This window comes from Colletotrichum phormii, assembly GCF_030913505.1.
Source record: "Colletotrichum phormii strain CBS 102054 chromosome Unknown BDP81scaffold_1, whole genome shotgun sequence".
NCBI classification, from domain to species: Eukaryota; Fungi; Ascomycota; class Sordariomycetes; order Glomerellales; family Glomerellaceae; genus Colletotrichum; species Colletotrichum phormii.
The window spans coordinates 1,694,027-1,717,039 of NW_026851443.1; the positions used below are offsets into that span (position 1 = coordinate 1,694,027).

Below are 23,013 nucleotides of genomic sequence, written 5' to 3' on the forward strand. Positions count from 1 at the left end.
TTCCTAGCTTGCATGCCAGCCAAAGTGGAATCTCTCCGGACAACACTAGACCCATCCCTCTGGGACCTAGGTACCCGAATTCTCGACCGCAAAAAGAAACAGAAAAACCCAAGCTCTCGGGAAAGTCTCACTCTCTTCCTTCTGAAGAGCACATCGCATGGTGGCCCGGGTGACCGACCACTTTTACCAGAACGCCAGAGAGAGGTACGGGTAATCGCTCCAGCAAGAAAGAAAGCTCTGACGCTGTCGCCTTCTGCTCCATATTACCCTTCCGTCTTTGCCACCCGCTACTACTCCTAGCCGTTGCTACCTACCCAAAGCGCAACTGCCACTGGTTCAGCCTCTCCCAGTCACTGCTAGGGAAAGAAAAGAGAGAGAGAGAGAGAGAGAGAGAGAGAGACTCGATCACTGCCCTCGACAACCTACTGAGGATCGACGCTACCGCTTCCGTTTGTGGTTTTCGTCCGTTCTGTCCCCCTTCCAAGGTCCTTCTACATTATCTCGCATTACGTCTCGAAATTCGCCGAGGAGGCCTCGAGGAGGAGCAGCAGACAACAAGTCTTCTAGGACTACTGGTTACCTACCCTCTGTCTCTGCTCCTGTCTACCTTACCTTACTACCGGTACACTTTGACTCTCGACTACCAACCGCATCATCTCGGAACCTGTGTCACACCAAGCATCCATTATCCTATTATTCCCCCTCTCTGAACACGGGGTGCCTGGTTCTTGTACGGATACACCATCTACGCCACGCCCCTATTCCGTATTCCGTATCCCGCACGTTTCCCTAGAAGCCACCAGCCGCCCCGACGCCCCGACGCCCGTGACGATGACCTCACCAGCCGCAACGCCGGCCGAAGATACACAACGTCCCTTGTCCGAGTCCATCGCCGCCGCGACCCGATCTGTTCATGCAAAACTTAACAAGATTATCATTGCCCGCCTGCCCTTGGCGATCCCGCCCCGCGCCGTAGATCCTTCACTCTACGCTTCCGGCCTCCTTCACATCACGCCCATCTACGACACCTTTGAGTCATTATGGAAGACTATTGCAGAATCACCCCAACTTTCTTCTCCTGGCGAGGCCGATGACGACTGTAAATCAAACCAAGCTGGCCTTACACCGGTCTCGAACATCGAATCAAACTTGCGACACCAACCTGCTCTTTGCGAGCGGACACGCTCAATACTAACGTCGCTGTACCTACCCGGACTCATGCGTTCTGATCGTCTGCGAGCTGATCTTGGTTCCATCACCGGATGGTCCCCCGATGTTGTCAATGAGCAACTGGCCGCGATCTCTCAGTCAGGACGCCTAGCCGAGTTCACAAGGCACGTTAGGCGCACTATTGAGAAGAAGCCCCACGTCCTGATGGCATACTCGTACATCTTGTTCATGGCCCTCTTTGCTGGCGGGCGTTTCATCAGAGCAACACTCGAGTCTGCGGGATCAGAATTCTGGGAGCAAACGTCGTCGCCGATTCCACCATCGCAGATGCCCTGCCAAGAACGCACAGCACCATCGGACGCTGCTATTCCCAACGCAACACCGGTTGACATGTCACGGGGTGACGGCCGTGGGAAGATTGAAGTCGGCGCAAAGCACATGCGTCATTCTCTACCCCTGAGCTTCTTCCACTTTGCGACGCCCCTGGACGGCGAGGACCTCAAAAAAGAGTTTAAGAAACGGCTGGCGGAATCTGAGCATCTCCTGACACCGCGTGAGAGGCATGACATCATCCAAGAGGCCGTCTGCATCTTTGACAATATGCTACTGCTCGTTGGGCAGCTGGACAATGTGTGTGACACGGACTTGGAACATGGACCTTCCGCCTTGGAATCATGGGCATCGTTGGCACCCGGCGGTCGTCTACGCGACAGCGTAGCCATTGCTCGAGACAAACAGAGGGAGAAGACGGCCTCGAAGAGTTCCGAGGACAGCGAGAAATCCGATTCGTGGCTCTCCAGGCATACGAGGCAGAAGGCATGTGAGACTTCACAGTCTCACGCTTTGAGTGACCTGGAAAAACAGCCCCCGGCATGCTGTCCGGCCTCCAAGTCTATGAGATTCGAGCCGAAGCTAGCGGTACCAAACAGAAGGGACAAGGGCCAGACGTTCTCGACAGACGGCGCGGCTAACGCAACGTCTTCTACAGGAGGTGTGGCGTCTAGGCAGGGTCAGCTATCACGCTCTGCCACTTCCTTGATATCTAACATCATCATCGTGGCAGGCTTAGCTGCCATTGTCAGTATATTCTTTCTAGCAAGGAAGACGGGAGCAAAGGGCGTATAGAAGAAGGGGAGTAGGAGAAGGCATGGTGGCAGCATAGCATGACAACATCGGCGTTTCGGAGCGTTTTTCAACTCAGGATACCTGCGGCATGGGATAGATATACGATACCCCCCCCCTAACCCTACAGCATTTTCAGGTGTTTTGGCCTTTTCTTTTCCCTACGACATAGCATGGCAGTAGACGGTCTATGACAGTCTTTCAAAGCTTAGATAGACGGCTGCCAGATGGCATATCCCAAACCAAGTCTCCTTTACATTGGCATACTATTTTCAGTGTTATGATACGGCTTTCTGACATGTCTCATCATGTATAAAGGGAAATTATGTCCCATGAGTGCTATGGTATCTAGAAACCCCCCAGTTCAGTCCAGTGCAATGCGAAGCGATGCGATGCCATACCATGCTAATTCCTAATACCAAGCCAATCCGAACTCATACCCACCCTCCCCCCACGATCTCTAATCGTCTTTTCTGTTCTTGTCGTCTCATTTTGTAACCCGCCAAATCAATGCTTTCAAAAAAAAAAAAAAACTCCCAACGCGCCCCGATCCAGATGACTCCTCTCCGCGCATATACAAGTACAAAAAAAGGTCAGACGGTGAAGTCGACCTATCAAACTCTCGTCATCAAAAAAACAACTCATGACCTCTTGGTCGTCTAGAATAACTCCATCCAGACGCATGCTTCTTTTCTCACCATTCTTTTTGCTTTGTTTTTATTCTGTGTTTTCGGATCAGCACTCAGAGTGTGAGTCGCAGTCCTCGTCCCAGTCGTCCGCGACGTCGGCCCAACCAGCCATGTGCCGGTTTCCGCCGAACTCGCCTCCGGTACGCAGGTCCCAGGCGTCGCGACCATTACCGCGGCCACCGTCATCGCTGCCCTCTTGCCAGTGGCGCACCATGTAGTCGTCCGAGATGGTGACGAGCTTACCCTCGTTGGACCAGCTGAGCCCCGTGACCTCGCGGCGATGACCACGGATGAGGGGCGTGCCGTTGCGGATGATGGGCACTTGGGCGCCGCCGGCGTTGATAGACTTTGCGTGGGACGAGGACGTAGCTGCGCTTGACGAGGTGGACATGGTATCCGTTGCCGGGAGGTGGCTCTGCGTGTCCCAGTACTCCCGCATGGCGCGCTCATCGGTGGGGAAGACGACGGCGCACTTGTCCGTGCTACCAACGGCGAGAAGCTCGGTGCCGGAAGTCGATACAGGACGGAGGGCTCCGCGCACGTAGAAGCTCTTAACGTGGAAAAGGTCGTGCTTGAAGCCGTAAAGGGGGGCCAAACCTTGCACTGCGGAGCCGGCCCTTTGGCGCGGTGGTCGGAGTGAAAGCTCGGGAGCGTGGCCGAGCATGAGGTGCGAGGTTGAGTACGCGTAGATGGTACTGTCCTTACACACTGCGTACAGGCGGGATGCATCACTGCTTAGGGCCAGAGAAGTAAGGCCGTAGGGCCGCCAGCGGTGGGTTGCCGGTTCGGCAGTCACAGCTAGGGGGGCGGCCTCTTTGTTGCGCGGGGTGATGTACCGCGTATCCCACAGCTTGATGCAGGCATTCGCCTCTGAGGCGGAGAAAAGCAGGTGCTCACGGCCTTCCGGCATATATTGCAGCGCCGTGACAGACGCCGGTGATGTGACTCCATGGATCGTACGAGCATGGGCGTTGTCGAGTGTATTGGTCGTTCGGGCCCACAGAGGGTTGCGGTCTCTGTCGCGGTGCACGATCCCTTCCGGGCCGCGAGTGGAAAAGGCAGCGGCCGGTGCCATGGAACATCGCAAATCCCATATCTGAATCTTTCCGTCGCGGTCCGACGTGGCTACAACGTTTCCGTTGGCCTGGCCGGGCTGAAACTCCACACGACGCATCGATTGGAAGTGACCGCCGTTCAATTCCACCGCCACCGTCTGCGACATGACATCGAAGATTTTCCCGGAGCGGTCACCGCATGCACTTGCCAAACGCAGGTCGTCATTGGAAAAAGCGAGGTCCATGATGGCATTTTCGTGGGCCTGGATGACAATATCAACCTTTGTACGAGGTGCCGCTCCCAAGGGGGTTGTGGTGGTGTCGAAGAAGCGGATGAATCCCTCTTCGTCACCAATTGCCGTCATTGGGGCATCTGCAAGGCTTAGTTCAAGTTCAGGGAGGAGGTTTCGGGTACACTCACTGCGACAACTTGCTAGACTGAAAGGAATAGTATTCGCTTGCGTCAGATGCGCGTTGCACATGTGGACGTCGGTGCTTCGGCTCCAGAAGGATGCCGTACTTGCTCTCGAGTCTGTCGATGTCAGTTGTAAGTCGTTGTCTAGAGAACTGGGCAACTTACCAAACGCAGGATACTCGAGATGCTCACGCCCGGGGCGAGGTGTGCTGCCCTGCTCCCGGAGCAGCAGTTGAGCACCAAAGCCCCGGTTGCGGAGCTTGATCACGGGCTGCGGCCGGTACTCTGGTACGATCTGGGATATGTTAGTCTAGTCAGAGTAAGTCGTTAGGAATCAAACATACAGGCTTGTCCTTTGGCGGCAGGGGAAGCTTGGTGAGAGTCTTGACAGCCTTTCCTCTACTAGAAGCGGGAACCCCTGCCCGGTTGCACTTGAAGTAGTCAATCAGCGTAGACCTAGGCCGAAGGCCCTCATATCCCGAGGTCGCAAAGTTGCTGGCAGTCAAGGAGCTAAGCTTCCGCGCGAACTCGTCTGGTGTAACTTGAGGTCCTGTCGGGTACGTTCTGCCCAGAGCTGCCGTGTGACTAGCCGAGGGCGAGAGTATCTCAGGCGAACCCATAGGGTGATCCTCGGAACCGGCATTCTCATCCCGTTGCGACGGTGACCTCGAGATAGGGCTTCGGCCGAGAGGGTAGTCTTCCTCCAAGTCCTCCAGTTGCGTCCTCGAACGCTTCGTGTTCAAGCCCCGGCCCGGCTGTGGCAACTTCATGGGTATAGCGTTGACGACGCTCCGCTTCCGCTTCCTCGGGCCATCTTCGCTGCCAAAAGGGGAAAGTACACTGCTGCTGTGATTCGAAGTGGGTGATATCGGTTCGTTGAAGCGGGGGCTGGATCGTGGAGGCGTTGATTGAACGTTGAGTGCCGTACTGCGTAGCTCGCCGAGGGCTGGTCTTTCCCGGGATATCTGTGAGGGCATCCCGCGGGGGGTGAAGAAACGACGAAACTTCCGGGGCGTTAAGATGGACTTCTTCTTTTCCTTTCGAGACATCCGTGACGGCGGGGAGGAAGGGAAGGTAGGAGACGATGCCGGAACGAGGCCATCGCTCGGTGGCGGACTGGCCATGCCGCCGTGATAGACCATGACGCTGGAGGTGGTGATGACGATGACGATTCGGCTCAAGACTCAATGGCTACCTAATAGTATAAAAGAAACAGATAACAGACAGAAACGTCTTTGAGGGCAGAGGAAGAGAGCGTATGGTCCGGCAGGCGGGGGTGGTGATGGCCGAATTTGAATAGTCAGGGTTGAAGCTAGGTATCTAATTATGGTAGGTAAAGCTCTTGACGTCTTACTTGCCCAATCGAGACTCCCTCTTGACCCTAGCGCAGCTCTCTACGCGACGACGGCGCGGTGCGCGTGGTGAACGCGGAGACCCACTCGAGAATGTTTAATGGAATTGACAATTCCATCCGATGAACCGAGCGCGGGTCCCCCACATTGCCATGCGCTAGTGGTATCTCCACGTGATTCTTATCGCTCCCCTGCTGCTCCGCTAAAAAAAATTCTGAGAGAAGGGACGTTGCGAAAGTCGAGGCGGCGGGGCGGGTCCGAAAATCGATAATCCTGCAGAGAAGGACGCTCTGTGGTTGCAGAAGAGCTTCTCAACTCCCGCAACAATTCCCCGTGCATCTCGATTTGGCCTCGCCCTTCAGACAAGATGGCGATCCAGAAGAAGCACGGAAAAGGACGTTTGGATAAGTGGTACAAGCTTGCCAAAGAGAAGGGATACCGCGCCAGAGCAGCGTTCAAGCTGATCCAGCTGAACAAGAAGTATGGCTTCTTGGAGAAGAGCAAGGTCGTCGTCGATCTTTGCGCTGCGCCCGGTGTAAGCCTACCCTCGTGAAGGATAACTCAATCGCATGATTCCTTGCTAATATTTCACAGTCATGGTGTCAAGTCGCAGCGGAAACGTGCCCCGTCGGTGCTCTAATTGTCGGTGTCGATTTGTCGCCCATCAAGCCAATTCCCAAGGTCATCACCTTCCAAAGCGATATTACGACCGAGAAATGTCGAGCCACGATCCGATCGCATCTCAAGACATGGAAGGCAGACTGTGTTCTTCACGATGGTGCGCCCAACGTCGGTACTGCGTGGAACCAGGATTCGTTCAACCAGGCCGAGCTGGTGCTGCAGTCGATGAAGCTTGCGACGGAATTTTTGGCAGAGGGCGGAACCTTTGTCACCAAGGTCTTCCGATCCAAGGATTACAACCCCCTGCTGTGGGTCTTCAATCAGCTCTTCACAAAGGTCGAGGCGACCAAGCCCCCTTCCTCGAGAAACGTGTCTGCCGAAATCTTCGTCGTCTGCAAGGGCTTCAAGGCCCCGAAGCGCATCGATCCCCGATTCCTCGACCCCCGCGCCGTCTTTGCCGAGCTCAAGGACGCGACTCCCAACAACGAGGCCAAGGTGTACAACCCGGAGCAGAAGAAGCGCAAACGTGAGGGTTACGAGGAGGGTGACTACACGCAGCACAAGGTCGTTTCGGCAAGCGAGTTCATTCAAACGGCCGATCCCATTGCGATTCTTGGCCAAACCAATCAGCTGTCCTTTGATCAGCCCGCCAACGGAGACGTGGCGTTGGCCGCGCTTGACAAGCTCCCTGAAACGACAGACGAGGTCCGCAGGAGTTGCGCAGATTTGAAGGTTCTCGGAAGGAAAGAGTTCAAGCAGCTGTTGAAATGGCGTCTCAAGGTTAGAGAAATCTTCGGTTTCCCGACCAAGAAGACAACGCAAGAGAAGAAGTCCCTGCAAGATCAGGTGGGCGAGGAGGTCGCAGAGGTCGAGTCGATGGACGAGGAGCTGCGGATCCAACAGGAGCTGGAGGCACTCAAGAACAAGGACGACTCGAAGAAGAAGAAGGAGAGGAGGAAGGAGAACGAGAAGAAGCAAAAGGACATTGTGCGCATGCAGATGAACATGACGGCGCCGATGGACATTGGTATGGAACAGGCCGGACCCCTCGGCCCGGATGCCATGTTCGCTTTGAAGACGGCCGACAGGGCTGGCGGCATCAACAAGATTTCCCGCGGCAAGATGGCGCTTCTCAAGGAGAGTGAGAAAAAATCCAAGGAGGCCGAAGCCGGTATCGTGTACTCTGACGATGAGAGTGACCCGGAGGAAGACCGCCTCGAGCGCGAGCTGGATGGCATGTACGACAACTTCAAGGAGCGCAAGGCGGCGGCCGATGCCAAGTGGCGCGCCAAGCAGGCCCGCGAAGAGGGTGAGGATGGCGAGTGGGAGGGCGTGTCTGGCGGCGAACAGAGCGACAGCGATGAGGACATGGAAATGGACTCTGACAGCTCCGACGACGACGAGGACGAAGACGAGAGTGCAAAGCCCCTGGTGACGGACCTGGACACCACAGCCGAGAACGGCAACTTGTCGAAGCGCGCATCGGCATTCTTTGGCCAAGACATTTTCAAGGATATAGACATGGGTGACGTTGACGACGAAGAATGGGGCGTCGAGGATCAGCCTGCTGAAGAGGAGCCGAAGCCGAAGAAGGCCAAGACGGAAAAGGAAGACAAGAAGAAGGCAAAGGAAGAGAAGGCCAAGGCAAGCGAGAGCAAGCAGAAGGCAAAGGACGAAAAGAAGAAGGCCAAGGAGACCAAGCAAAAGGCCGCCGACGGCTTTGGCTCAGATTCCGAGAGCGAAGACGACGCCGGCTTCGAGGTTGTCAAGAACCAAGAGGAGGACTGGGAGAACCAGGAGAAGAGACGGCCGGACGGCAGACTCGGTAAGTCTAGCTACCTACCTACCTGGACCCAGCGTCCGCCCCCTTTCGTAGATAGAGACCTCGTACTGACAAGCCACTAGACATCGACATCATCACAGCCGAGGCCATGACGCTCGCCCACCAGCTCGCAACGGGCGAAAAGACCAAAAGCGACCTCATGGACGACGGCTTCAACAAGTGGGCCCTCAAGGACCGCGACGGTCTCCCCGACTGGTTCATCGACGACGAGACGCGGCACGACAAGCAGCAGAAGCCCATCACCAAGGCCGCGGCGGCCGCCATCCGCGAAAAGATGCGCGCCTACAACGCGCGTCCCATCAAAAAGGTGCGCGAGGCTAAGGCGCGCAAGAAGTTCAAGACGGCGCAGCGCCTCGAGAAGCTCAAGAAGAAGTCGGACTCGCTCGCCAACGAGGAGGGCATGACGGAGAAGGAAAAGGCAGAGAGCATCGCCAAGCTCATGGCCAAGGCCGGCAAGGTCAAGAGAAGACCCAAGCCTACTTTGATTATCGCCAGGGGTGAGTTCTTTTCCCCCCTTTATCCACCACAAGTATCCGAGAACCTTGACTTTGCTAACCGTCGCTTTAGGTGCCAACCGCGGTATCCAGGGTCGCCCCAAGGGTGTCAAGGGTCGCTACACGATTGTGGATTCGAGAATGAAGAAGGACCTGAGGGCGCAAAAGAGGATAGCCAAGAAGAAGAAATAGACGTCGTTGTCGTCGGCGCATCGCCGACCACATCATCCCCATACCGAGATGGCGAGGTTGGCGATGATGTCCCAATTCTGTTTGTCAAAATAAAGCATGGCTGGAAAATCAGGCGCATTGATGTGTTAATGGAAAAAAAAAAGCTCACGGCGGATCTCTGTGTGTAAAAAGTCTTGGCATGAATGTGCATCATCGTGTGTCTTTTTTGTGCATTATCGTATCGTCAAGAGAAAGTCGTTAAAACTGAAAATGACATGAGATCACCCTAAGTGACGCTGCCCCCCGACCGCCATTGTACGCGCGCCTCTATCCAAAGGAGGAAGGGAATCATGAGAATATGCCGCCACCGGAAAAAAAAGCAAAACAAAAGTCTGGTACCGAGCACCACATGCTGTGTTTCTTACAGCAGCTTGAATAAGATCTTGACAAGTTGAGGCGGATGGATGCGGACGCCGCCCTCTTCTTTCTTCCAGAAACCGTTTGCTCTCTCTCTCTCTCTCTCGCCTCTCGACATCGTACAGCTCTTCCTGCGCCTGCATGTATACTCGTGCCGCCGTTTGTAGAACCGAAGGAGGATAAAAAAACGCCGAATGCTGTCCTGCGAAGCCGTGAAATGCAAAATGCCTCCTCTCTGCCGCCGCCACCCTAAGCGTAGAGGCGTGACGTGACTTCGGTCTGGATTCTAGTCGTCTTCCTGCTTAATCCTCACTTCCTGTTCTTGGTCTGGTGCCCGTGGTCCCAACATCCAATCCTGCATAGCGAGCCAGTCACTCCATTGGGTTTCCGCGCTTTGAATTTCCTTTTCGGTAACATTCGATAAGGGCCGGAGAAAGGGGACTTGCTGCTCGCCGTCCATGTCGTAGTGTGACTTCACCTTGAGCCAGGTGTCGCTCTTGGCGGCAAACATGTAGTTGCGGCGCTCAGCTTCGTGCATGGGGCCGATTCCGCCAACCCAATCGTCACCGAAGAAGCCGTGTAACACGGCGGGGTAATCGAAACCGGTCGCCACCAAGCGTCGAATATAAGGTGTAAGTGTTGCATAAGTAGAGGATGGCAATTGGGCATTGATTGGCATCTTGCCGGCGGCTCGAGCCGTGGACGGAGTCGAGGGCCCGGGCCCGGCGGGGGAGTTGGGACCGGTGTGTTTGGAGGAGAGTACCGGGTTGTGGGCCTTTTGAAACGGGAGTTGAATGTTGACAAAGGCTGCCACAGCCTGAATGGGCCCGCTGTACTGGGCATGATCCAAGAAATAGCGGAGGCATGATTGGAACTTTGGATACCATTCAAAGATGTCGAATTGGGTATCTTGGAACGGCTGAAAAGGGGGCCCGTTGAGCGGAGGAGCACTCTGGTGACCGGTAAAGGCGTGGCCTACCTGCGCATACTCAAAACCCGAGGCTGCGGATGAGCCGCTCGAGTGGTGGTATGCCATGAGTCCTCGACAGGAGAAAACGAGGCTGCCGCGGGAGCAGGCGCCTTATCCAGAATCGGCCCTCGTCGTCGTTGTCGTCGATGGCGGATTGGGTTCTGGCAGCCGCGTTCTGGTGGTATCAGACGCAGGTAGAACCAGAGAGCGGCAGGCGGTAACCGGGGGAAAGGAGGGCAACGACTTTTGCGCGACGGGAGGAGAGCGTAGAGGGCGAGTAAGAGAGCTTCAGGTGGAAAGGACAACCGGGCAGCCGGACGAGGCAACCTCATACGTGAATGTGTCTAATAACACGGCGTCCGACGAGGTTGCAAAATATGATTGCGATGTTGTGTCTTCTGTGTCTTCTGTGTCTTCTGTCTCAGGGTCGACTCGGAGGTTGGCAGAGAATTTGAAAGAAGGTCGGTTGGAGGCACAGATCTGACGCTGATCAGGCAAGGAAGGCATGCGGGACGGGGAGGAGAGGGAGGAGCAGGACCACATGCGGAGCCAGACCTGCATGGAGATGGAGTCGGAGAAGCAATGACAGCACCCAACGGAATAAGGGTTCTCGGTCCAGGGCTTGTCAGAGCACGGGATATGATGAGCGAAAGAAACGTCGACAATGGAACATGGGACGGGACGCCGGCCGACTTTAATATACTCTGGACAGTGTGCCAGAAGTTTGCGTGTATCCGTACGAGGAGGACGAGGGGGGGAGGGGAGGGAAAAGTTATGTATGAGTAAAATGGTCCTTTGTTTTTCTTTCCCTTGCCTTGCCTTTCTCTAAGGTGCTTGACGTTGAGGAAAATGGACGGGGCGCCCACCCCGTAGAATAAGGTACATGATAGGAAAGGAAGGGTAGCAGAGGGAAAGAAAGGGAAAAGGGAAAAAAAAAAAAAAAAAAAAGGTATGGCAACGAAGCGGAATGAGGTGGTCAGAGGGTACATGCTAGGTGCAGCAGGGGCAGAGCCGAGGAGAGGGTACCTACATCAAAATGTGACATGGCTACCTACCGCAACTTGGGTCGAGATCGCGTCTGCACCCACGGCACACCAATCCGGTGAAGTAAAAGAGGGCAGAAGGCACACACACACACACACACACACACACACACACACACACACACACACACGCACACACATGTACATACGTGCATACAAGGGGGGAAAGAGGATGGACGGGGCGCGGAAACAAGCAAGAGGCGGCGGTGGTCGTATGTGGTCCAGGTCGGGTCGTTATGTGTGTTCGGTCCGCTCATGGCATGTACCGTTACCTATTTGTCTACTTACCCATCCACCTCCCTCTCGGGCCTATGGGTGCGTGATCCGGTAGAACTTGAGCGTGTAGATAGAGACGTGTGAGGTCAACGACCTCAGGTAGGACGGAATGAAAATATGTAGACGGGATGACAGCCCAGAACAGAAGAAGAAGAAGAAGAAAGTAGGTACCTGCGAATTGGCAGCAAGGTAGGCACGGTAGCCCGGTAGTTAGCCAGTCCGGTAGGTTTGGGGGATAGTGCGTAGCCATCCCGTTGATAGCGTAGCTAGATAAGTGGAAAGCGGGCTAGGAAGCCAGGTAGTGTCAGAGGCGTGTGATGTTGGTTGGCGCGGCGCAGGCGCAGGCACAAGCACCGGTATGGCTTCTTGTGGTGGTGGTGGTGGTGGTTGTGGTTGCATCTGCATACACTACTCCGTCCACCTCACTTCTTCTCATTGTGAGCGCGGTGGAATGTTTCGGCAGGGAGGTGTGGGAGCACCGACCAGAACACTGGATGAGGGAGGAGACGGAGAGGCGGGACGAGCCCGGAGGCGTTTGGGTAAGGTATTTGTGGGGGTGATTGGTCCGTGTTGACCCTTTTCAGGGTCTGCTCTGCCCTTCTGCGCCTGCGTCTGCGTCTGCGTCTCCGTAACAGTGTGGAAATAGTGTTTGCGCCGGCTTGTCCGTCGTCCTCGCCGCCGTCGGAAGAGAAGGGTTGCACGGATGATGGCGAGTGGAGATGCTAGGTGGTAGGTACACAGCGAAAGTGGATTGGACGCGGCTGGCGGAAAGGAAACGGGGCCTCCATCTCGGCCACCAACTCTGTTAAATCTCATTAGTGGGGAGACGGAAGAATGAGAGACAAGACTTACGAGACAAAACTGGAAGAGAGATCATAGACAAGATGGCAGGGAATTCCGATCAAGGGGCAGGAAACCAGGAATATCGACAGATGTCTTCCACATTGGTCTCACGCAAAACCGGCCGAGGTACAGGGTGTTCGTCGCTGTATCTCGTAGAACATGAAGTTGAGGAATGGCCCCTGGGGCATGTTGGTGTTGTGAAGCGAATAAATGTGAGTACCAAGGCGAGGTTGCTGTTCTCGGGTGTGAGATGAAGGAAACCCGCCCAGGTTTATCGAAATTGGGTAACTGTATCCGTACCCATACTATTCTCAACCCGAGCAACCCCAGGCGGAAATGATGGATCACGGTAACCCCAGCCATGGATATTACTGATTGTGCGGATACTCTGTACCGAAATTCCCATCATCCCGTAACAATTCCCATGCCGGATCTGCGATAATCTGGTCAGCGACTATCCGTTCCTCGAAAAAGGAGACGACTTTCACTGGACCTTCATCGTCGGTGATGGGAGGTAAGAATAAGAAGTATCGTGACAGTAAGGAAGCAGATGCAGAGCAGGGGTGCCAAGGCTAAGCACTTCAGCCGGAGTCGAGGCCGGGAAAGAGGTCATTGGACGAAGCGTTGGGATGAGATGAAGGGTGGGATCCCTGGCAGTAGGGCGACATCCGCGAGTGCCAAGCACAGAGAAGGTGTCTGTAAGCTGAAGCCTAAAAGCACTTTAGTCAACCTAGGTAACAAGAAGAGGAAGAAAATATCCGTACTTAGTTGCTTGTTTTCCCTTGACGTGAGGTAACTTGGTCAGGTTAGTTTTCCGTACCTTGAAGTAATTGAGGCCAGGAAGGGGCGTGAAATGAGAGAAGGTGTCGACCTTGGCCTCCTTCCTTACCTTACTTACCACCAGAGGCAGCAGCAGACCAGTAGCACCTACCCTCCCCGGTCGGACCAACAAGCCCGGGCCACCTTGCCAGTACGTACCTTGCCCTACCTTACCTCAGGTATACGTACCTGCCCAGGGACCAGCTGCGCAAGGTTCCAGACGTCCAGTCCTTCCATCCAACCTTTGAAAATGACCAAACACATTCTATCTGCACACTCTGTCCCGTCCGCCATGGCAATTTCTGCCTCTCGCACGAACACGGGAGTCCCGTACCCGAAGCCAAGGTAGAGGGTTTGTTTGTTTGGCGAGACATCGATTGGCTAACCCTTCTCCGTTTTCCGATTGCCTGAGTCTTGGCGTAGATGTAGGCTCAGATCTCAGGTACCGCGGAATTCATGCGATCCCACTGTTCGACGTCCGTGTCTTACTACCATACACTGGTGACTGGCACTGGCAGTGGAACAGGATCACGGACAAGACCACAACCACTTCCATCCAATCCAGCCCGGCAACTGACGATTTGAGATGAAGAACGCGGTCACCTGCCAGCTCAACGCCCCTCACTGACAAACATGGGCTTCTCAACTTCTCTGCACTTCACCCCTGGCCCCTGCCTGCCACCTGGACGACTGCAAAGAAAAGGAAGAAAAAGGAAGAGAAGAAATCTGAAGAACAATCGAGACACAAGCCCACCAGTCAGTCCGAAGTCGTCGGTCATACGCATTCTTTTTCCCTCTCTCTCGCCTCCGCCATCCGACTCCGATATCATGACTGGATCTTGCCTGGCTTAGGTACCACCTCGAGCAGGGTGGGCAATCCCTCCATTGTCTCTGAGAGCCTGTCTATGCGTATCAGCGAGCTTGGAGCACCTGTGTGAAGGCGGCAAACGGTCTTCATCCGTTTCCGCCCTTGGTTCTTCTGTTAGCCCTCTCTATTACCATCAAAACCGTCTTCGTCTCGGTCGAATGGCTGCAATCACGCACCCAAGCATCCGAGCCGCGAGATAGCCGAAGGAGTTTTCCATACGAACGGCACAAGGCCCTTTCGCCGATTCGAGCCTTCTCCGTTTCCCACCCACGCCCATTGAATTACCCAAGCTCCCGCCAATCCAATCACATAATTATTCGTCAACCATTCCGTTTCCCAAGGTATTCGTATTCTCGAGAGAGAGTTGACTGGCATGGGTGCGACAAGCCGACTCGACTCTGGGGGAAACACCACACGCCAGTGGTCGGCTAGGAAGACTGATTGATGGGCGCCAAAGAATAAGCAAGCAAGCAAACGGTCAGGCTAAGACGATGTCACTGGTGCAAGCCATCGAAGCCATCAGTTCCGGCTGCGTCTCACGCCAGGGTGCTTTGGGGAACATCACCGCCGCGGGCGACTAGGTACTCCTCCATGATGATGCCTTTCAGCTGCCCCTGCACCTCTGAATAAGCGACGAATAATGCAGCCCAGGCGGGCAAAGCCAGTCCAACCCATTGTCAACTCACAGTTAAGGAGGCGCTCTATAATCCGAGCACGGGACGGTCATCATCACAGGCACGGCCTCAAAGTTCCGGCAAGCCAGCCCCATTCCTCAGCTGCTTGAGTATTTTAGCGGATCATGCAACAGCCTAGATCAGGCGCGTCCGGTCGAGCCCGCACTGAGGTACACAAGACGCTTCTCCAAGCGCTCAACGAACCGCAGATTTCGTCGCATCTTCCGGTTGAGTGCAGGCGTGGGGAACGCAGCTAAGCCTAGACCCGTTACATAAGCCATAACGGCTCGGGTATCTTACACCAAATGAGATACGTACTATCGGCCCTCACACGTCGACGTTGCAATGTAATCCATACAGACACAGAGATTCATCCCATTTAATCACCAGCACACCGATTTCCGACATCTGTGTCCTCCCATGGAGTTGACTTTTCTATCGTCTTCTGGGTCTTGTCCAATACAGAGGTTACTTCCTGTAGCAATCATATCGACGGGTCGTCGTGGCCTCGCCGATCTAGCAGAATTCGCCAACACGATCATGTTGCACAACATAGCCTCTTGCTATATCTCGGCCCAGCAACACGTACATCGGTATTCGTACGTCGACAAGAAGACCTCTCTGGACCTGCGGACGAAGCCGTGAGCGACAGGCGTGCGTGTTTGCAGGGATTCGACCCCTGCTCCGGCCGAGAAGCGAATGACCTGGGCCAACACGATTCTCGACCTCAAGCTGCTACGGAATACCTACGGAGTAGTTGTCTCTTGCGGTATCCGTACAGTAGGTATCGTTGAGCCAAGTACGGATACCCTTTGATCTGTCTGATTCGGTGCGTCCTCGTGCGGCTATAGACATCCGGATTAGAAGCACGGGAGCTCATTGGATCAAGCAGGAAGCTGGATGAACTAGTGGCTCAGTCGACCGAGACATTGTCAACTCATTTGTCTCTGAAGGATCCCCAAGTTGATCTCCCGTCTGGCCGTCTGCCCTGTCCCAATGTTCGATTCGCCTTCTCTGGACAGCGCAGATCTGGTTCGACCGGGCAGGGCTCAGAGCATCCCCTTCGCCGACCAACGAACCCCCTGAGCCACCCCATACTCCCCTACCGCACGTCCTTGCCCCGTCCCGCAGTCAGGGTCCAGCTCCAAAATGTACGGAGGACACACACCCCAACGGGACCCGATTCCAAATACACTACCCTCCCTCAACTCAAGTTATTCACCACATTTCTCTCAAACTGAGCAGCTTACCATGCCACGCTAATTCGGGGACAGTCACAGCCATTATTCGGACTACTCATTGGAAACGTTTCGGAAAATGGGAGCCTTGGATACGTGCTACCAAAGACCTTCTGGTTTGACTATCGGGACTAATAGACAACGCGACGATGGCAGCCCAAACTCCAAAGCGAGCCCGTTTGCTGGCTCCAGGTCCCAGCGCCTTGCCTTCAGAGTATGTTGCGGCACTATTGGCCTTAGCGATGGTTCCCGATTTAATTCTCCGATTCCAACTAACTACACTTGGTCGTCCATGGCCGAAGCCTAGCAAAAATTCGCTGGCATCAGCTCTCGCCCGTCATATGTGATACTGCCCGACTGGTGGGGGGTGGCCAGTGCCACCTATTCACGTCCTGCACCTTGACAAATATAGACGGATAAATGGATGCAAAGGACAGCCACCGCACCAGTCGTCTGAGACAGCATACTCTTTGATATCCACCGATTAGCATGGCGCTACGAGTCAGAGCAGCTTAGCATCACGGGAACGATCTACAGGGGCACCAGACAGCCGCCTTGCAGATTCCACACTTTACTCTACCATGGCTCTGGTCCCTGTGCCTCTCGAGGAGCACCCGGGCGTTGTGCCATCATTGTAGCATGTAGCGATTCCAAAGCGGCAAATACCACTGGGATTTGTCGTCATACAGTGGGCAGAACTCTATGATACTTTGGAAAATCACCTACGTCAACTTTCCTCTTTTGCTAAGAGGCATACTGATAGACGCCTCGATCGATACGTCAATCTTGCTAAGCTCTGCTAGGGACGTCCGCTCTAAGACCCGGCCTAGTACATGGATTTGACGGCCATTCTCACTGCCAACCACCCGTCCTACCACCATATCTAGTCATCCAGCCTCTTGAACAACCGCATACAACACGTCTAGATCGAGAACGCAGTGCTGGCGAGCAGACGCCCCGTAGAGCACGAGGCATGCAGCTAGCCGGCTGGAGGTGCTCGGAATATGCAGCCGATGCCGCCATTCCTCATGTACGATCGGCCACCAGCCCTCACCGACTTCCCTTACTTATTTACTGACCCTAGCTATCAACTAGCGGCCTTTTAGTGGTGCGACATGCAAAGCACAGAACGGCGGCGCCTATTGAGATCTCGGGGTCCCGGATCTGGCCACAGCATCGTTCCAGTCAGACGGGTCTGCATGTTTTGCATCATGATCTTTCATGTGGCGTGCAATGGAGATCAGCTCGAAAACGCGTAGCATGTATGCGATGCTCTGTCGGAAGCAACGGCCAATACCAGGTGATCCAGTGCGCTTAACGCAGCTTTAGGTTCCGACATCCCTCACTCGCGAGAAGCTGACTTCAAGGTCTGGCATGGCTTTTGATCGAATATTTACGCCATTGGTTCAGTGCTAATGTTACAAGTAGGATTCTTCTATGGAATGGACGATGGTCGTTGATCTTCTGCCTCTGACGTGTCGGCTAGGGATCCTGGTTGACCTATAGAATGGTGAATGGCCACCATTCTTGGCCCCTGCTTGACGTCGGGATCTTGAGACGCTTCAACCCTGCACATCTCATCTCAACTTTGAGGCTCTGCACACTACACGTCTTGGAATACTTGGACGACATCATCGACAAGCTATTACTTCCACTTATCGCTGCGCCTTCGGGTCTGAGCGGAACTTTACACCACCAAGGACCGGCCCCCCTAGGTTCCATTAACGTGATCGGACGCTTTCACCGTTCCCCCGAACAACGGTCTGTCAGCCGTGGTGCATGGTCAGACAGACAAAGCTCGAAGGAAACGCGACCGTTTGCGCCAACCCCACTAATACCCACGGCATAGTCACAGACCAGTGGCTCAATTATACGAAACACGAATTCTAGGGGGAAAGAGAGTCCCATCGTTGTTTTTGAGTGAAGTTACGGGTATGCCAACAGCTTTCGTTGCCTGTGTTTGGCAACGAGTCCAACTGGTCGACGCATTTCCAACTGTCTAGCATCTGGAGACCCAACGCACTTCTTCTCATAGCCCAGTAGTTCCGGCCATGGACTCATTGTCCTGGGCCATACGGAAATTTCGCAAAAAAAAAAAAAAAAAAAAAAAAAAAAAACGTACCATGCATGTCTCTTGTAGACAGACTCGACAGCTGACTTTGTCCCTCGAGTAGTAGTCGCCACAGAGTCCAAGTAGCTTCGACCACAATTTACTTGTGTCCTGCGAGACGCTTCAACTATGTCACAGTGGTACGATTATTCATGGTTGCACAGAGGACATAACGTTACCCCTGCAGAGCTCGGCATGTTGCAACTGGTCTATCATGTACGAGTGTCACACAGCTGAGGGTCCAAAACGGGATGCAATTCATTTCCGAGGGGTGACGAATTATTCCGAGAGCTGGGAGTTGCTCGCGAATTGATCTTGACATAGTGGGCTACGCTGTATCCTGCTTGATTTCATATGTCGAGCGGAAGACATCCAACGATAACAGTTGAGTCGCACTGAGACACGATATCACTGGACTGAGGTCATTCACGGCTTCGCCCATCCCAGCAGATGACTGTAATTAACTCCGCATGGCGTGAAGAGAAAGCTAATCGTTTTAATAATATAGGATCTGCGGCTGGTTTCCTGCTCACTTGCAATTGGATCAGGCCTGCAAAGGCACGATATCACTCGTACGGGCTTCTGAATTCGACATTGTCATCCCCTATCTAGCTGCATGTCTTCACGCTGATCCGCTCCGATTCCTTTATGTCTGACTTTCCTTGGACTCTGAGCCATTCGAGAAATCTCATCGCTTTTTCGTTTGGGAGTTGAGAAGCTACGGCTTGTGGCGCTCCATGGGAGTCGTACATGGTGCTCATCATAGCGCCTATACCGACCGATTCAGATGTCCTTCTTTCGAAGCTGCAATCGAAGTTTCTGACAAATTTGCGTCAACTTCAGTGGTGTATACCATGCTGTTTCTTTGTAGAGTGTGTCATCTCGAATAGCGGCCGTGGTATTCGATAATCTGGCAGGCTAGGTATATAGATCGCCCAAGATGGCGTTCAATACCGATATCGAATTTGCCGATTTGGTGCTTTTCCAGAACATCCGATGATCGGCTGATTTGTTCAAAGAGGAGACGTCTGCATCGTGGTCCGATCCACTAGCCGACTGGGCGTTCCTCGACGCATACTCAGATCACCTTGCCAACGAGGATCAGATACAGAGAGACATTCGAGGAGCCATTCCAAGCCATTCCCACTTATTTCCAGTTAACAAGCAGATCACAAGGCAATCCATGGCTAGGATTCAAGCGCCTTCAGCTTGAAGACGTTGCCTCCACTTCGCACTTCAAGAACTAGTCGGATTTCGCGTCATGAGAGATTGGTCGTGGAAATTCCGAAAGTCTTCCGCATCATATAGTCACACTTTATCTCTAGTAAACGAGCTCATCATGTCACTCGACAGCTCGACCTCCTGTCAAGTCGCACAAAAGTTCTCGAATCGCGATTTATTGCCGCACGGTAAGGCCGTCAATTCCCGTTCAGTGTTGGAACTAACTCTATAGATGGCAGTAACAAATCGACCTGTTCATTCACTGCTTCCACCGAAGTAAGACTGATGAAAAGAAAGACGGAACGAAACGACATTTCGATTTCAGTCACGAGCCTCTCGATCTGCTAGGTCACTCAGCAATTTACTGCCGCCATCGATCGTCTGGAGAATACCCACCAGAGTTTCGTAAGAGGAATCTGGTTGTTTTGTAGGCCCTACACCTGGAGGACGAAGAGATGGTCTACCAATATACCATGCTACTATGGTTTCTGATAGATCACAAACGAGTGAGCACCCGGATTGGCTATATGATGAGCAGAAATTCTCCAAGCCAGCCACAGAAGCTCGGCTCAGCGTCAAGAGCCGAAAGATTCATCATTTCGTCTTGAAGCTGAAGGCATTTCAATGTTTCTCATGGAGTCTCGGCTGTCTTGGCCATCAGGCTGTCTGTCCAAATCCTCTGCCCGATGCCGTCACAGAGTCGAGCGTCCCATCGTCGTTGTCCGCGCCGGCAGAACATAGCCGGGACCAGGCGACTGTATGGATGAAGGGCAGCTGGCGCGCAAAGGTTGCCTAAAATGCCTTGTTTCTTGGGCACGTTCCGCGCAGAGACTCTGATTCCGCTGTGGATGCAAGAGACCCTTGGTTCACCAGCAAGGCGGGGCGCAACGGAACCCTTTTTCATCATTCAAGGCTACCGAGTCACTGCCAACAGGGGCCTGTCAACCGTCCGGGGGTTTCGGCAAAAAATGACACGGGATTGTCAGTCAAGCTCGCTGCACGCATTTCAGCTGTCCGACGCCTGATTGGGTGGTTTTGGCGAGTTGACCAGGAGCTGGACTGAGGTCTGCCTTCAGCCGCAAGCCACATTCTCCGGTTCGGGTTAAAGGCCTTGATAGTCTTGTCTTGGGCACCGCTAGACTCCACTACACCGCTATCACGCCAGGCTAAACACCAAAGATGGGTTGTCGTGACATAGGGCGCAGAGCCTTGTTTGTTGGTTACAGTCCGTATCCGTAGGATGTCAAAACTCAAGTGAGTCCCCGGGTTAAGAGTCGAAAAGTTATGAAGCTGCGAAGGAATCACGAATCGAATCGAGTGATCTCCGTGTAAGTGGACAGAAGAGGTGTAAAAGTACCTGAGATCTCCCTTGAGTCAATTCGACTAGATATGTAGTCAGGTCTCAGAAAAGGAAAACGGCTTTGGAATGATCATCTGGTTGTCTGCCTTGCCAGGCTGGTCGAACAACGCTACCAACGCGCATCGGTCCACCCGCACCTCACGAGGCGGAGTTTCCACATGGCCCAATCCCAACCAGTCTCTATACCCCGGGCCAACATACGAACGGTCAAGTGCAGGAGACTTGGAGCTGGACCGTTGATGTATCCCTCCGTTGAGCCTCATTGGCGTTGTTGGACGCCATCGTCTATTGGCTCACCCGCAGGGCGCGTTCTATCCGGCAACTTTTCATCTCAGCCCGAGCTGGGATTGCCCGGCTGGCTGTTTCTGTCTCCCTTATCTCCCGCATCTTCCTCTGGAGCCCTCGTCTCTTCTTATCCCTCCCTTCTCCCCCCTTTTTCTCGCACTTCTCCTCTACTTCGTATCATTCTGTGATCACATAGGAAACAGCTCGTTACAGATACAACATGGGGAGATTCATTCAACTCGGAGCTCTTGCTTTCTTGTACCTGGGCGTGGAGTCCAAGGCGCTGAGATGGCAGGACGATACCCCAAGCTGGTCTCCACCCAGGCAGACCATTGCTGCGATGAACATGGAGGAGCTCGGCTTCAGTCCAAAGCCCACTGCGGCGCCTGAGCCCGGCAATGTCGAACTGAAGCTGGCCAAGCGTGTAAGAGGCGATGATACCTGTGGTTACATCTCTGGAGAGGCTAGTAAGTAAACACTCTGATAATAGACAGACACTGATAGTCTGTGAATAATGCTGACCTCGCTCCAGCCAACTCCATCTACTGCGGAGTTGGATCCTGTGTCATCAACAGCTTCTACTCCGTTGTTGGTTGCTGTAGCTCCTCCTCGGTCACGGACTGCACTACGATCGCTACGAGCTGTCTCCCATCAAGGTCGGCAAGTCGCGTCAGCAGTGGTGACACTCGTATGCAACTCTGGTATGTTACTCTGTCGCTCTCCATTTCTTGCGTCAGCCGTTTCTCATACAGGATCTTGTAGCACTTCCTCAGATAGACCCGAGTGTGTCACTTACATCTACTCGGGCTCGTTGTTCAACCGTTATACCCTTTATGCATGCGCCGCCACTGAGGAGGTGATTGTCGTGTACGCAAACCCTACAGATTCTTCCGTCACCCAGGAGTCGACGACAGCGCCGGCAACAACCTCAGTTCGCAACATCGCGTCAACCACTGCTTCGTCGGCAGCTACTACTAGCACGTCCGGCGTTAGTAGTGGTGGCGGCGGCGGTTCGTCCACTCCCATTGGCGCTATCGTGGGCGGCGTCGTGGGAGGCGTAGCAGCCATCGCCCTCATCGTCTTCGGCATCATCTTCCTCCTTCGCAAGAAGAAGAAGGACAACAACAGTGTCAACAACAACAACAACAACCAGGCCGCTCACCAGTCTTACGTCGGACCCCCGCCGCCTGACCAGGGACAGCCTCAGATGTACCAGCAGCCCGCCCCGCCGACGCAGCAGCCGTCGCCCCAAGGATACCCTCCCCAACAACAGCAAGGACACTACCCGCAAGGCTTCACTCCCGTGGACAACAATAACAGACAGAGCATGCTGAAGCAGCAGTACGACGTCAGCACGGGATCCTACGACCAGAGCAACAACGGCGTTAGCCCGCCCGCCAGCCCGCCGCCCATGAGCCCGTCGCCCACGTACCAGTCTGGCGTGCCGCAGTACGTGCCGTCTCAGAACAGCGCCAGCCCGACGCAGGGGGCGTATCCTCCTCAGCAGCTGCCGCAGCAGCAGCAGCAGCAAGGGGGCTACTACAACGCACCGCCTCCCACTCAAGGACAGCCGCCGGCGCCGGTTCAACAGCAACAGCAGCATCACCAGCAGCCGGGCTTCGCGTCTGAGCTGCCTGCTCACAGGGGCGACAACGAGCTGCGCGAGTTGGCTTGAGCGGCTGTCGACATGGACACGGGCGGGCCAAGGTGGAAAAGCGCGGTTGATGGGTTTGGTTGTTTATGACGGATTTAATTCAAGTATGATTGCGGGGTGCTTGGAGGTATGCGAAGCTCACACACACACACACTGTTGTGGATACGGAGTTAGCAGTGGTGTGGGACAGGTTTATGAAGGGGCAACTATCGTTATGTGTATATGTAATACCCAAAGTCTTTTATATGGCCTCATCGGGCTTTTAAACCCTCTCTAATGCAATTGAGACATAACCAAGAGATG

The 23,013-nt window shown here is 54.2% G+C and overlaps 5 protein-coding genes across 5 annotated transcripts; 3 read left to right on the forward strand and 2 right to left on the reverse strand.

Moving 5' to 3' along the window:
• Positions 1–379: 379 nt before the first annotated feature.
• On the forward strand, positions 380–2,555 carry BDP81DRAFT_413083 (uncharacterized protein). Its single transcript, XM_060589269.1, has one exon. It carries the CDS (start codon positions 832–834, stop codon positions 2,293–2,295), a length of 1,464 nt encoding a protein of 487 aa, XP_060451688.1. The 5' UTR covers positions 380–831; the 3' UTR covers positions 2,296–2,555.
• Positions 2,556–3,027: 472 nt separating this feature from the next.
• BDP81DRAFT_388548 (WD domain-containing protein) lies at positions 3,028–5,593 on the reverse strand (the record flags this gene model as incomplete). The annotated part of the gene is made up of 4 exons (XM_060587144.1): positions 3,028–4,409; positions 4,458–4,568; positions 4,617–4,746; positions 4,796–5,593. 4 exons carry the CDS (start codon positions 5,591–5,593, stop codon positions 3,028–3,030), a joined length of 2,421 nt encoding a protein of 806 aa, XP_060451689.1.
• A 577-nt stretch (positions 5,594–6,170) lies between these two features.
• Positions 6,171–8,953, forward strand: BDP81DRAFT_306347 (Spb1 domain-containing protein; the record flags this gene model as incomplete). Its single annotated transcript, XM_060583265.1, has 4 exons — positions 6,171–6,338; positions 6,398–8,249; positions 8,330–8,764; positions 8,835–8,953. The coding sequence occupies 4 exons, from the start codon at positions 6,171–6,173 to the stop codon at positions 8,951–8,953; spliced, it is 2,574 nt and encodes an 857-aa protein (XP_060451690.1).
• Positions 8,954–9,635: 682 nt separating this feature from the next.
• Positions 9,636–10,385, reverse strand: BDP81DRAFT_444346 (uncharacterized protein; the record flags this gene model as incomplete). The annotated part of the gene is made up of 1 exon (XM_060591826.1): positions 9,636–10,385. One exon carries the CDS (start codon positions 10,383–10,385, stop codon positions 9,636–9,638), a length of 750 nt encoding a protein of 249 aa, XP_060451691.1.
• Positions 10,386–21,144: 10,759 nt separating this feature from the next.
• BDP81DRAFT_7506 (uncharacterized protein) lies at positions 21,145–23,004 on the forward strand. The gene is made up of 3 exons (XM_060596240.1): positions 21,145–21,523; positions 21,589–21,757; positions 21,819–23,004. The coding sequence occupies exons 1-3, from the start codon at positions 21,277–21,279 to the stop codon at positions 22,729–22,731; spliced, it is 1,329 nt and encodes a 442-aa protein (XP_060451692.1). The 5' UTR covers positions 21,145–21,276; the 3' UTR covers positions 22,732–23,004.
• Positions 23,005–23,013: the final 9 nt, after the last annotated feature.

Bases quoted from the DNA above. Each gene is read 5' to 3' on its own strand.
- BDP81DRAFT_7506 (XM_060596240.1), top strand. From the start codon at position 21,277: ATGGGGAGATTCATTCAACTCGGAGCTCTTGCTTTCTTGTACCTGGGC. The intron at 21,524-21,588 runs GTAAGTAAACAC...ACCTCGCTCCAG, and splicing joins TTACATCTCTGGAGAGGCTA to CCAACTCCATCTACTGCGGA. The intron at 21,758-21,818 runs GTATGTTACTCT...AGGATCTTGTAG, and splicing joins GACACTCGTATGCAACTCTG to CACTTCCTCAGATAGACCCG.
- BDP81DRAFT_413083 (XM_060589269.1), top strand. From the start codon at position 832: ATGACCTCACCAGCCGCAACGCCGGCCGAAGATACACAACGTCCCTTG.